A 14,394-nucleotide genomic window follows, 5' to 3' on the forward strand; every position below is an offset into this window, starting at 1 on the left:
GCACGGTGGCGCCCGGTTAACGCTGCCAGCTCATTTGATCGTTACTTTTGATATCGATAATTTTCCTCTCTGGATGATACCTTCTCAGAAATTAATTTTTGAACAGCGTAAAAGGTTCTGCTTAACTCATAAAGGAAGGACTTTTCTCTGCTTCTTGTTTTGTGGCTGTCAATTGACCGTCAGTTTCGGTTTAAAAAGAAAAAAAAAAGCCACTTCCTCTACTTTTACATAGTAAAATAATTTTTTTTGTTGGCTTTTAGACACGAAGTCCTTCCGACAGGGCTCATCTTCACTGCAGTTAGCCTGTGGCTGTTCTAGGCGTAGACTTTCCGGCCCCATCTTATTATATTAAATTAAAAGATAACGTTGTGCTGCTTGTATACCATTACAAAGTTTAATGTGCCTGCAGACCAACGTTAGGATGAATTCTGGGATCACACCTCAGGACTCGCGCTCTCCGTCTGTCTAACCTAAACCTGTTCTTAGCTACTGCTGGGGAATAGGGCAGTGCCTCTGTTAGCCCGTTTCTCTTTGCACTTTAATCCTGGATGCATCAGGTAAGTCACCAGCAAGCGCTGGAGTGGACAGTGAATATAACTTGAATAAATCTGCCCTGGAGTATTTGAGGCATGCACGGTGCTTCAGCTGCTGGATTGTATTTTGTGGTTATTCTGCTATTGTTGCTCATACGCAGGTATGGTATTAGCGTGAAGATGATTTGTTCTTGCCTTCCTGATAGCTTATGAATAAATCTACCCTGGAGTATTTGGGGCGTGCACGGTGCTTCAGCTGCTGGAGTTGTATTTTGTGGTTATTCTGCTGTCGCTGCTCATACGCAGGTATGGTATTAGCGTGAAGATGATTTGTTCTTGCCTTCCTGATAGCTTATGAAATAGTTATGCTACTGTCAGTTACACTAGTACAGATGCAGCTGTATCAAGCAGTCTTAGGTGGTTAAAAATTACTCTTAATGGGAGTGTAGAATCACATGGATGTTTTCATGTATAGCTTTGAAATAAGATGAGAAAGATGGTAGCTGTTTTATATGCAGTACTGTTACAAAATAACAAGCTTACAGCGGGGCTGTAGGGAGCGTGGGTTAAACAGAACGCTTTTAACCGTCCTTCATGTTCAGTAAATAATGTTTAATGCCACTTAATGTCTTGCTCTTTTTTTGAACTATGCCTGTCTTGTCTGTGGTGATGGCAAATTATTTTAGGTTTTCTTTCCTGAACCTACCTTTTACTTAGAACTAATGTTACCTTGCTCTTTTTCTGCTTCCCGCTTGTCAGGATTTGGTGGGCTTGAAACTACAAACTCCACTGCCAGTGGGTTTAATTTTGGGGGTTTCGGATTAACTGCTAATCCTGCAGTGAATTTTAATATTGGGAATTTCGGTGTTTCCACTACCTCAACTCCACCATTCAATTTTGGTAACAGTCTGGCAAGTGCAGGTAGATAATGCATAAATACTCGTTCTGTAATAAATGTTAATGGCAGGGGTCCAAGAATTACATTCCTAACTGAGAATCTGTGTTAAGAAATAATCTTCATATCCAGTGAAGACTGGAGATAAAAGCTCTGAAAGTGGAATGTATTTGAGAGCCATGGGTTTGTAGGGTTTTTCTCAAGAAATATTTGTTGAGGAAAAATCACCGTGTACCAAATATGCGATCTCTGAAATGGAACTGAATTGTGGTAACCTACCAGTCTTCTGGCCCAGCCTAAAACTGAGCTGTGGTTACCCAGCAAAATGGCACCGTCAGTTCGCCGTTCAGATCCAGGCCATCCTGAACAATCGCAGAGCTGGTCCCTAGCTCCCTGTTTCCTGACATGAGATTCTTGGACTGCTGCAGTCATGTTTTTCATCTTCCCCTCTGTCTCCTCATTGGCCTTCCGTTGGCTGTCATGAACGCGCACCTCAACAGTTTCTGTGGAGAAACAAATTTTATACGATCAGCACAAAACGAACAGCCCTCGCTGTGATCTTTGTTGCCCAAACGCTGTTCTGCACCCTGAAATAGCACGCATCCCACGCTCTCCTTAAGATGCTCTATGCTTCTGGGAGGGTCTTGTGCGGCATGTGTGCACTGGGTATCAGTAAAGAAAATGGGTCATGGCCCCACGTAGATCAGCTGATGTAATTTCAAGTTAAATCTTTTCCATTTCCTACAAAAAAATGCTTAACCGCACAGATTTCTAATGCTTTCACTTGTGTAGAATCAGCCCGTGGGGTCTGGTTGCCGCTGCTCGTATAGGAATTATATTCATTCCACAGTATCATTGCTCCCTGTGTTAGCGTGCTCTTACCTGTATTGTGCACTCAGGGGATCTGGTTTTGGTTTTATTTGGTATAAACACTATAGGACCGTATTGCTTTAGCTGAATTAAAACTTGGATACTTAATTTTGTTTTGTGGTTTGCACTCCGAGATCCTTTTTCAGGAAAGGATGATGAAATTTGCTGTGAATACCAAACTACCTAAAAATTTTGTCATCTGGTGGCACTGCTAGTGTTTCTCACTCTCTGAAACTTGGTTGTTACAAGCAACAACTTCTTGTACCCTCTTGCATTAATATGTTTGCTGAATAGAAATAAAATGTGATTACATGGCAGCTTTGCTATAAGTCTTTTATTTTATGTCTATAGAAAAGAATAATAAGTGTAGTAGCTCTAAAGAGACGTTTTATTTTTCCCTTTGTTACTCTTGACCTGGGACTTGGCAGTGGCAGCATCCTTTTGACAAATCCTTTGTGGCACGCTGTCTTTCTTCACTTAAACATGCGTAAAACCAGCTTTAAAAAGGGAGAACTTGATTCTCCAGGGCTGGTCAGGTGTCCACAGCCTGCACCTTGGACTTATGGTGCATCCAGCAGCTGCACAGCATCATGCACTGGAAGGCTGTGCAGGCTGGCAGCACCTGTCTCTGCACAGCCACCTTGTACCGGGCCACCTCTTCAAAGGAGGAAAATAGGAGAATGGATGTCTCAGGGCTTTCTCTGGCATGGTTGGGCTCAGGTCCGTCCCTGGGTCTCCTTCCCCTGCAAGCCAGTGACTCTTTTTCCTGAAAATCTGTGGAAGGCCGATTGCTTTTGCATCTGTCTTCATCTGACAGTGGTTGAGTCTCAAAATGAGATTGAATGGGAAATATAAAAGGGAAAATAGGCTTTTAAAAAAAACAACCAAAAAACCTTGTAAAATTTTACCTGTGAGTAGAAAAACCTAATTTCTGTGACAGCATTCTCACAGCAACAGTGTGCACCCTATCTTCAGGCTTTACTTGATTTGTTTCTATTTTTGCTTTGAAGAGGTTAACAATGTTTAAAAACCTGCCAAAACATCACATAGTTTATTAAACACTTGGCAAAAAAATTGACTAAAAGTATTCCTGAGAGTGAATCTAAGAAATCCCATTATTAGTTGTGTCTGTCACTACAGAAAGCACGCCCTACTGGTAGAGGAACAGGATGTTAGTGAATTCCTGCTTTTTTATTTTCATTCTTGACACATCATAGATGTATTGGCTTTCTGATTCATGTTTTTTTCCCCTCCATTTCCTTGGACAATGAACTCAACACCCATGATCAGTGTAAACTACATGCCTGTAACATAATATATTCATCTGTCAACATCTCATAACACTCCTTGAAGTGTGCAGTTTATTGTCGTGTCTTGCACAGCTGTGCTCACAACGTGCCATCTGCCTTAATTTGTTTGTTAGGTGCATTTGGAGGATTTGGAACAACTACCACCACTGCAGCACCAGCATTTAGTTTTTCTGCTCCCACCAATACAGGCACCAGCGGTAAGAGAGTACAAGTATTTGTTTTAGAATGGACTGTAGGGCATCAGCCCTTCACAGTAATGCTTTGGGTTGCACAGGTACTCTTCTCCTCTTGTTCTCAATAATTCCTTGCTTATTTCCTCAGGACTCTTTGGTGCTACCCAGAACAAAGGCTTTGGATTTGGTACTAGTTTTGGCACAGGAACTGCAACTGGCTTGAGTAGTGGGTTGGGAACTGGGCTGGGCTTTGGAGGCTTTGGGACCCAGCAGCAACAGAGCAGTAAGTATGGCCTTCTCTTGAATTACCCCTTCTTCAACAAAGTGTAAGACTGAAGTAGGTGCACAAGTGGTGGGACAAAATTATATTATAAAGGGAGGCTGTTACAATTAGCTCTTGTTTGATAGAGGCTTGCCACAAATTCAGCTTTTGAAATGCTACACTTGCGGCCCTTGCCTTTCTGTTAAAATAGAGCTTCAGAATTAGATATAGAGGCTGCCAGATGATGTCATACATAAAAAGAGATGTCTCACGTGAAGACAGTTTTAAAAAAACACCTTTTCTTCTAACTTAGCATTTAGGAAGAGACGGTGTAAAATGAAACTTCTAAAAAAACATTGTCTGACTTGGATTTACTTATTCTTTGCATTTATTTTGCTTCTCAAAATGAGAAAAGACATGGTACATGTTAGCAAGCATGTCTGGTTTGGTTGATAAAGGAATTAATTTGTTTTTCTTCACCCAACACAGCATTAGGAAGCAGCTTGTTCAGCCAACCTGCTCAGACACCTGCCCAGTCAAACCAGCTCATCAATACAGCCAGTGCCCTCTCAGCTCCGACTCTCTTAGGAGATGAGAGAGATGCTATCTTGGCAAAATGGAACCAGCTTCAGGCCTTCTGGGGAACAGGCAAAGGGTACTTCAACAATAACATCGCTCCAGTGGAGTTTACGCAGGAAAACCCCTTTTGCAGGTTTAAGGTATGAAATTAATTGTTTGACTGCCCACAGTCGAACAGTTACTCGCCTGGCTGAGGATCTCTTGAGGGTTAAATCAGGTTTTATTGCTGTTAACAATATTCTGCAACTGTGTTTTTTCACATGATGAACACAATTCTGATACATGGTAGTTAAAAGGTTTGAAAACCTGTAGGTGCTGGAAATCTGGGTGCTGCTGAGGTACTAGAAAACAACTACGTATGTGGATCCTTGTCAAAGTTGAAGGCTGGGCCAGCTGCTAAGATTGACAGACCCTTTCTGGGATCTCCCCACTAACACTCCCAGGGAAGGATGACAGCGGAACCAAAGAAAAAGACTTGGAGGCTGAAAAAAACCTTGAACTAGTTCGTAGAAAAAATAATAATAATACTAACAATAATAATGAAGATGTTAAACTCTATATATTATAAACAAATACAAATGTATTCAAACATACAAGATACCTGTTAATACAGAACCTGTACCCTTCATATGATAACTAGGTCCTGAGCAAAGAAGTCCCAGACTGAACTCAGCAGCAGAGGGGAGCACCCAAGCCCAGAGTTTCAACAATAGTCAAAAAAAAAAAAAACCCACCCAAACAAAATAAGCCCATAAAAAGGGCTGTGATGCTCCTACCTGGTGAGCCAGAAGAAAACAACCTTGTCCCAATGAGCAGTGCTCCTCTTTAGTGCAAAAACAGGAGGCAGAAGCAGCAAGAGCCCAGGAAGAGATGCTGAACAAGCAATGCCCATCTCTCCTAGGGCTGTCCGTAGGGGTGTTTTCATACTGAGCACCATGGGAACGAGTGCTGTGATTGGGCCATTTTGGTCACCTGAGCCACACTCTCCCCACAGGCACAGCTGCCCCTCCTGCGCCTAGAGAGCCTTTAGCCTGGTGCTCTCAAACCAGGACAATAATGAAAGGAATCTTTTGCTACGATAGCGTTTAGATTAGTGCGTGTGTGGCTGGAGCAGATCTCTAGAAGTACTTTTTAGTGTGTGTGTGTTTAGGCTGTAAGATTACACAAACTATTGAAAGTACCCATCAGAACGAAACTGTTAATGTTTCGAGTAAGAACTTCAGGGCCTTTCTTCGTTGCTTTGCTGACATTAGAATAGCCCTCTGAACCTGGCCCATGCACGCAGTTTTAAATACACCAACCTTCAGCTTTCTTCTGCCTTTATCCTTGCCAGTGCTCAAGCTGATTCTGTTCCTTGTATGATATTGTCAGCGGCTCCAGATCTTGCTTCTCATGTCAACAAAGAATATGTAGCTCTTCATCCTCCACAAATCTGACACCTGCTAGCTTTCTTGCTAAGCTTCAGACTTGAAAGTGGATTTGGGTCAGGCATGGTGATACTCTCCATTCCCAAGCTGATTCATTGAAACGCAAACTTTATAACCTGAATGTAGGTTAATACCTAATTAAGACTATTTTTGATTGTGCACATCGTGACACTTTTATAAAATCTTTGCAGCACCTGTGTGCCTGCGTAACAAATGTTCAATTTCTGTTGCGTTACGTTTTTAAGTGTTACAGTGGATTTTTTGTTGATAACCTGAAAGCTTGTTTCTTGTACATCGTTGCCTGAAATGGCTTTAGAGTTTTCTGGGTTTTGAAAATTTGCAAAACACGAGTTGTGTGATGCAAAGTCGATTACTTTAGATTTTCATTTACCAGAAAGAGAAGTTTTCCTTTCAAGTTAGACAATGCCCTGTACTCGGTTTACTTTTGTAAACTTATGATTTATCATTAATATATTTTTGTAACTTATTAATGTATTTTTGTAAACTTATGATTTATCGCCATTAAGAATTCACATCTCTTAAATGAAATACTGAAAAGTTTGATGTATGCCAGCAATGGCAGATGCCTAAGAAAAACAGTGGAGAGGTTGATAGCATAGTGAGCTAAGTGTCATAAACTTGTTTGGTTTATTGTCTCTGTGAGCACCAGAAATGTGATAAGAACGAAGCATTACCTGAAGGGTTTCACAGGTGTTCAGGGAATCCACTTGAACACAATTCCAGCACTAGAACAAATGAGAAGCGTGCCACACCAAGAAAAGTATGGTTCTAGGGTATGTGAGGTAAACAAAGTAAAATTGTTATAGTTCAAAAATACTCAATTTCATAAAGAAAATTAGAGAGACATATTTTAGATTTTTTTTAAGCACAAATACCAGAGGAGTCGTGTATGTGTGGTCTTAGTACTACTTTGCACATAATGAGATTTAATCTTCCATGTACTGGCAAGTCTTTTCCTATAGCGTGGCGTCACAGCTATGAAAGTATGTGTTTGCTTAAACCCAAATTCTTTCTTAGCTGTCACTGTAGTGTTCCCTGACAGAACAGCCCAACCTAAGGTGGTCCTCGAGCCTCGCATTCACAGGGAAATACTGACATCTTCTGGCAAAGACCAGAATTTTTATTTAACTGTCATTATGGTGTTCCCTGACAGAAGAGCCCAGCATAAGGCCGAGTCCACGAGGCTCACATTCGCAGGGAAATACTAGCATCTGGTGGCAAAGACCAGAATTTTTATTTAACTGTCACTGTAACGTTCCCTGACAGAGCAGCCCAACATAAGGCCAAGTCCTCGAGGCTCACATGCTTGGAGAAATACTGACATCTGGTGGCAAAGACCAAATTCAAACTGTCACTGTACTGTTCCCTGACACACCTGCCCAACGTAAGGCCGATTCCTCGAGGCTCACGTTCTCGGGGAAATACTGACATCTCCTGGCAAAGACCAGGCTCACTTCTCACTTCAGGGGGGCTTTGTACAAGGTGCAGGGTACAAGTCACCCACCCACATGCAGTGTCAGCACCGTAAAAAGCACCACTACTGAGAGCCTTGTGAAAAAGCGTTTTTAAAGGTGATTATTTTTTGTGTGTGCATCTCTAATATGTTGTAACAAATCTTGAACCAGTTGCCCTAAAAATTGAGGGGTTTAGCCCTGCCCCTTCGTGCCACACAGATGTGCTTTTGCTAAGTAATATAACCCCATTTTTTGTTTGTTCACTTGCAGGCTGTGGGTTATAGTTTAAAGCCCAATAACAAAGACGAAGATGGCTTCGTGGTCTTGGTCTTTAACAGAAAAGAAACAGATATTCGAAGCCAGCAGCAGCAGCTCGTAGAATCACTACACAAAATTTTGGGAGGAAACCAGACCCTTACTGTCAATGTAGAAGGTGTTAAAACGATGCCAGATGACCAGTAGGTGATCTTTGTGCAGTTTGGCTTCTTTATTCAGTATTGCACGTTGTAAAGGATTGCTGCTTGGTCTACTCTGTCTCCCTTTTTCCTTAATTTTAGATTTTCTTGGATTTGATTTTGTCTCTCTCCTTTCTTAATTTTTTTCTTCATATTGGGTTTTTTCTTAAGCATACATAGGAAGCTGTGTCTACTGCTTGATTTTGCTCGTGTGCACAGCTTAGGACCTCAGGTCAGGAAACAGGCTTCTCCAGACCCCACTCAGCACCAAAAACTGGAGATGAGGCTGCTAACTGTGGGGGTGGGATAAATAAATACTTTAGGTGTTCTAGGAGGAGTTTTTCTCACTTCATAAGGTGGAGGGGCACTGGTACGGATAGTAATAGTGTCTCTGTAGTGTTCTGTATCGCAAATGCTTGTTTTGGTGGGAAAATCCTTTCAAGGCTAGCTGACCTGGCTTGTTCTGTGTGTGCTATGTCAGAGTGCTGTCTGCTTTGACACGGCTGGGGGCCTTGGGCTAGTCTGCCTGAAGTATTTCAGCACACTGACATTTCTGCTTCTTACTTTCCCACAGTTTGCTCATTGTGTTTTTAAAAACAAAAGGGTTAAAGTTATTTTTAATGTGGTACTAGTGTCACCATATAATGTGGTTGTTAAAGCTGGGATGGGAGAATGTAATTTTTTAGGGTATTTACAGCTTTTGTTTTTCTGCCTTGCTGTGTTAAATCCTGCATTTACTGGTAGCTTTTATCTCAGCCGAAGTTAACAATGAGCTGGGAGAGGAAGTGGTAACTTTAGGTTTGTTCTTTATTGTCTTAATGTCTATACGCTGCTGACCTTTTTCTGACAGTACACCTTTTGTCTCGCTCAGGACAGAAGTGATCATTTACGTTGTTGAGCGCTCGCCCAACGGCACTTCGAGAAGAGTTCCTGCATCAACCCTCTATGCCCATTTCGAACAAGCCAACATAAAATCGTCCTTGCAGCAGCTGGGGGTCAGCCTCTCCATGGCCCGGACAGAGCTTTCCCCAGCACAAGTCAAACAACTCCTGCAGAACCCTCCTGCTGGTACGTGGGCTCGGGCTGCTCAGAGGCACGGTTTGGCCTCTGCTTGGGCTTTCTTGGGTCTCTGGGGAACATGTAGGTGTTTGCCCATTGGTACATACCATTTAAAATTCCAGGAGTTTCCAAGGCACTCTGATATATTGACATCATGGTTTTAATTACAGCTGGTTTTCCCCCTGAAGTGCAATGTAGTCTACTCAGACAGTTACAATTTATCAGTAATATGCCACACAGCCCAACACTATGTGATTTAGCCATCATAAATCACTTCATCCTGTGCAATTAAAGTAAAAAGTACCAGAATAATCGTGTCCTGTATTCACTCCCTAGTTTTTGGAGGAATCACTTAGACTGTCTATGTAGCCACAGATGATAGGTGTACAGCTCTGTTTTAGAGTAAGTGCTGCTGGTGCCATTTCGTAGGATAATTGTAGTTATTCCCTCTGTCTGTACAGCACCCCATGGAGTACTCGCAGTGAACTCCTTGCAGTGGGGCAGCAAAAGCGGCCTGTGGTTTCCAGCAGGCAGCATGTAGCATGTTCAGTAAGACCATAGCATTGAAAAGTACAGCAAAGATTATGATATCTGGGTTTCAAAAAGAACTTGACTTACTCCTGCAGAGAAATCAGAGACGAGCAGCCATGTTTTCCAGCTGCTGCAGCACCGGGGAGAAGTAGTTGCTCCGTGCACAAGCAAGTTGGCTTTCTTTAATATCGGAGGTGTGTCATAAAGCCTGCGTGATGCTGGTCGGACACAATTTGTTAGTCCATGACTGAGAAGGAAGCTGAGTTTGTAGGCTGGCTAAATAAGCAGTGAGACGTGCAAGAAGAGGTGTTCAGAGAAGCAGTTGTGCCCCAAGATACGAGGTTTGGAATAAAGATAACAGGATTTACGAGGAATGACCTGGAGTGTTGTGCAGTGAAGAATGTTATGGGAGCTGACTTTTCTGGTCTCCTCTTTAAGCTGACCTGAAATTGTTAGATTATCAGCCTTTTTTTTTTTTCTTCTTCTTTTTGACATGTGTCTCTGTGATCCAAAATTCAATTGCTTCCCTGTCAATGTTGTCTTTTTTTTTTTCCTCAGCATACATAGGTACATGCATTTAATATACTGGTCTGATCTGCAGTGAGGTTTGGATAATGTAATAACTTGCATCGTAGTGTTGATTACATCTACAATTAGACTGCTTTTATTTTACATAATTACCTGATGAAGCAGTTCATGGCAAAACAATCAACTGTCTGTCAACAGATAAAATTCTTAGACAAATCCTGTTAGGAACCATGGTAATTCCTGAAAAAATGCCAACTGGTTTGGCACTTTGATCACTTAATTACTGTGAGGGGTTTTTTTATATACAAGAAAAAACTTGAAGAGGAAAGATGACCCCAGTGTAGCAGAAAGTGCAAACAACAGGAATTTTTCCCCTTAAAGTACAGATTGTCCAATTTGATCATCTATGGGTTGTTGTTTTCCAGTGCTTTCAAACCAGCAGAAGTGGTTGGTGGCCTTTTGGACTACACTCTGACACAGTCCAGTACCAAGACTTCTAAGAACCACCCTTGTTTAATCTTAATTTGTGAAATAGGCATTCAGGTTAGCATGGTTCACAGGGTGTGTGTATTTCCTAGTGTTTTTTCCGCTTCCCAGCAGTAAAATATGATACCTGTTCAGATCTGTGCATACTAAAAACTTGTGTGTATTTTTTAAGGTGTTGATCCTATTATATGGGAACAAGCCAAAGTTGATAATCCTGATCCTGACAAGTAAGTATAATAGTCTGTCCAACTGTTAGAGTAAGACTTGGAGTGAGGAGAAATATATAATATTGGGTAGTACCCTTCAGATAACTTGCAAGAAACTTATTAGAGAATAACTGTGTCAAATACTGATCTGATCTGAAGGAGTGAGGATTACTAGAAATGCTTGTCTAATCCCTTTACCCATTTAGGCACTTAAGGGTTGTCAGGATAAAGAGCCTTACTCGCATTAGATCCAGTTGTCGTGTCCTCCATTATATGGACTAATTATGGTGACTTAGTTTTTGAAGCCGTTACGGGTTTTTTATTCTTTATTCCTGCAGTGGAAAGTGATGTACACTGGCAGGCTCTGGTAGTTACAGATGCATGTGTTTATGCATTATCTTAATTTACAGTAGGCTGAGATTATTTGTAAATTTGCGTTACAGTATATTCATAATTATCAATCCATACTATATGCCTGATATAAAAATGTGGTGTAAGAAATATTTGTATTCTTGTAGGCTTATTCCTGTGCCAATGGTGGGTTTCAAGGAGCTGTTGAGAAGATTGAAGGTCCAAGATCAGATGACCAAACAGCATCAAACTCGATTAGATGTAAGGTTTCTCATCTTTATTGTGACTGCTTGCCGTTGACAAAGGATGTGCTAATAAATGAGCCTCTTACCGTGCCTTCTGTGCGTTGAAAACTGAAACTAAAACTGTGTATATGGAGCTTGTGACTTGTTATCACAGTTTCTTAATATATTCCTTATATCTGTTGGCCAAAAACTGAGCAGCGAGTTTTGGCTTTTGTTTTTTTCAGGTTCAAGCTTACTCTGTTGTTATAGGCTAATTCAATTAGTTTGTAATTAAGTTACGCTGGCACAGCATCTAATTTGGGAACTTAATTTTCCAATGCCTTCTGAAAATCCTCATTGCATATGAAAATAGATAGAAACCAGAAAAATAGAGGTTTAGCAAAAAACTTTCTGAAAACATCTACAGCAAGGACGCTGAGTTGCTGGGCCAAGTACTGTTTTTAAACTCCTGGCTTCACATCAAGACTAACGTGTTCTGTTATCAGAAACTTATCGCTGCCAACTGATTCCATCTCCTCTGCAGATAATATCAGAAGATATCAGTGAGCTGCAGAAAAACCAAACGACGACTATGGCAAAAATTGCACAGTACAAAAGGAAACTGATGGCGCTTTCTCACAGAACGTTACAGGTAACAGGTCTCATTCTGACCCAGTCTAGTGGCAGAAGGCAAACGGAGAGGGGGCAGGATCACCCGTGCAATATTGTGCACCGCTAATGTTGAAAATGCGATTCTGACTTCATCTAAAGGGTGTTTAAGTAACAGGCAGAGCTTTCTGGGGAGACTTCAGGTGCACAGCGTGTCTTATTGCTTCCTCCCCTCTCACTTAAAAGCCATGGGACAGCCCTGAGGTCTTGGACCAACAAACTCAACAAAGGACCAGAGCTTGAAGAAGGGCACAAAGACATGTGGATGGGCGAGTAGGGAATCTCTAATGAACCTCAAAGGCTTCTTTTGTAGGTGTTAATAAAGCAGGAGAGCCAAAGGAAAAGTGGTTATGCCATTCAAGCAGATGAAGAACAGCTTCGTGTACAGTTAGATACAATTCAGTGTGAACTTAACGCACCTACGCAGTTCAAGGTGAGTAGGTAATAGAACTTTGCCAAGAACTCTTGTTTTTTCGTCACAAAAGAATTGAAGTTTTCCAAACCATGCATATATAATTTGTTGTGGAAAGCTTTCATTAGAAACCACCAGTATTATGCTCTTTGCATGACTGATAGGTATTTAAGTGTTTTTGAGTTCTCAGAATTACTGGAGTTGCTTGCCCTTTGCGTAACTTCCAAACAAAGAAAAAAACGAAACAAACACAAAGGAAAAAAATACAAAAACCTTAATTAAAAATTGAATGAACAGCAATGCTTCCTGCCTTGGTGACTTGAGGAGTCCTACATGGTGGTGCTCTGACAGGTCTAAATTATTTGTGTTTGATTTAAGCGTGTTTCTCTTTCCAGGGCAGACTGAATGAGCTCATGTCCCAAATCAGGATGCAAAACCACTTTGGAGCAGTGCGGGCAGAAGAGCGCTATTACATAGATGCAGACCTCTTAAGGGAAATCAAGCAAGTAAGTATTATGGAGCAGAATCCTGGGATAATCTTTGAACTTCATAATTTAAGCCATCTACACATTAACTTAGGAAATGAATCTAAACTGTCATATTTTGGTAGTTGTTGGCTGATGAACTCCTTTTTATTGTTCTCAGTGATAGTGCATCAAGGTGCTACACAAAACCGCTATATGCAGTTAAACTGTCAGTGCAAAAAATGCTGCTTTTCTTTCTTCCAAAGAAATTATGCCAGGCTTTTCCATGTGCGAACACCACTCACCATGGCACCTTTGAGAAATATTACTTAAAAATCTTGGAAATACTGATTAAGATCTGAGAAATGTTAATTCAAAATCTATGAAGTTGCACTATGCTCATGCTGGTTTTTAAACTACCTGCAGCATCTGAAGCAGCAGCAAGAAGGCCTGAGTCACCTAATTAGCATTATAAAGGATGACTTGGAGGACATCAAACTTATAGAACACGGGCTGAATGAGAGCATTCCCATCAGAGGAGGAGTCTTCAGTTGACCTGGTGGATGCTGCTGGGCTTACACAGAACATGTTACTTGAGTTTGTGGTTCACCTTCCAAGGCTAAAACTGTTGAGGTAAAACGAAACATGTATCTTCTAGGAGCAATGGTATTTTGGTTGTTATCTTTAGAATTAGCAAAGCGTCTTCTAAGCTTTTGAACTTGACCTTTGGAAGGTTTATATTTTATAAAGCTCTATATGCTTTAATAAAAGAAGGAAAATTGAATCTGTTCAGATACTGGTTTACTATAAAACTATATGTACTATTGTACATTATTTTTTTTTTCCTTTTTTTACAACGGAATTGTCCTAGAAGTGCAGTGCTGAGGAAATTGTTCTACTCGTGACTTGGTTTGTGGAAAGCTTAGCCCACGCTTCCATGTTTTTTTCAAAACAATCAAGTAAGATCATTATGTAAACAGCTGATTTAAATCATTGCAGATATGTATGTTGCTGTAACTATGTTGGTCTTTGCAATACCGGTAGTTTACTGGGGCAAGCTGCAGGAAGTTGATGTTTTCTGTTTCTGTCCTTCCTTTGGACTACAAGGTTATCACTTTACCTAGGTGAATTATACAAAGCTTTGCTGCCCCATAAATAACAACAGAATGTCTAGACGTTGTCTTCTTCCTTTTTTTAATTGCCGGAGAGTATAATAAATTCGGTCTGACTTTGTAATAACCTGTGCATGGTGTTGGCTCTCTCTCAGCGACATGAGCAAAGATTTGGAAAATATCCTGAAAATGCACCATAGGCACTTTAGCAGGGGGCTACTTGATCTACTCCCCTGGCCCTTGAAAAAGAACTGGTCTCAGTAGATTTCTTTAAAAAGCCCCCCTGCTAGAGACAGTTTTGCATAGTTTTTTGAAGTATTGCTCCACTGCACATATTTAGTAGCTTCGAACTTACAGGAAACTAAGTAACTTA

The 14,394-nt window shown here is 41.0% G+C and overlaps 1 protein-coding gene across 1 annotated transcript; it reads left to right on the forward strand.

The window, feature by feature from the left end:
- The first annotated feature begins 1,181 nt into the window (after nucleotides 1-1,181).
- On the forward strand, nucleotides 1,182-13,950 carry NUP54 (nucleoporin 54kDa). Its single transcript, XM_009865322.1, is given in 14 exon segments — nucleotides 1,182-1,230; nucleotides 1,233-1,454; nucleotides 3,722-3,805; nucleotides 3,930-4,068; nucleotides 4,123-4,130; nucleotides 4,533-4,762; nucleotides 7,795-7,982; nucleotides 8,851-9,047; nucleotides 10,756-10,810; nucleotides 11,308-11,401; nucleotides 11,909-12,016; nucleotides 12,347-12,466; nucleotides 12,841-12,951; nucleotides 13,336-13,950. Coding segments are annotated over 14 exon segments (1,734 nt in total). The 3' UTR covers nucleotides 13,465-13,950.
- Nucleotides 13,951-14,394: the final 444 nt, after the last annotated feature.

Source organism: Apaloderma vittatum, unplaced genomic scaffold, assembly GCF_000703405.1.
Source record: "Apaloderma vittatum isolate BGI_N311 unplaced genomic scaffold, ASM70340v1 scaffold9992, whole genome shotgun sequence".
Classification (NCBI taxonomy): Eukaryota; Metazoa; Chordata; class Aves; order Trogoniformes; family Trogonidae; genus Apaloderma; species Apaloderma vittatum.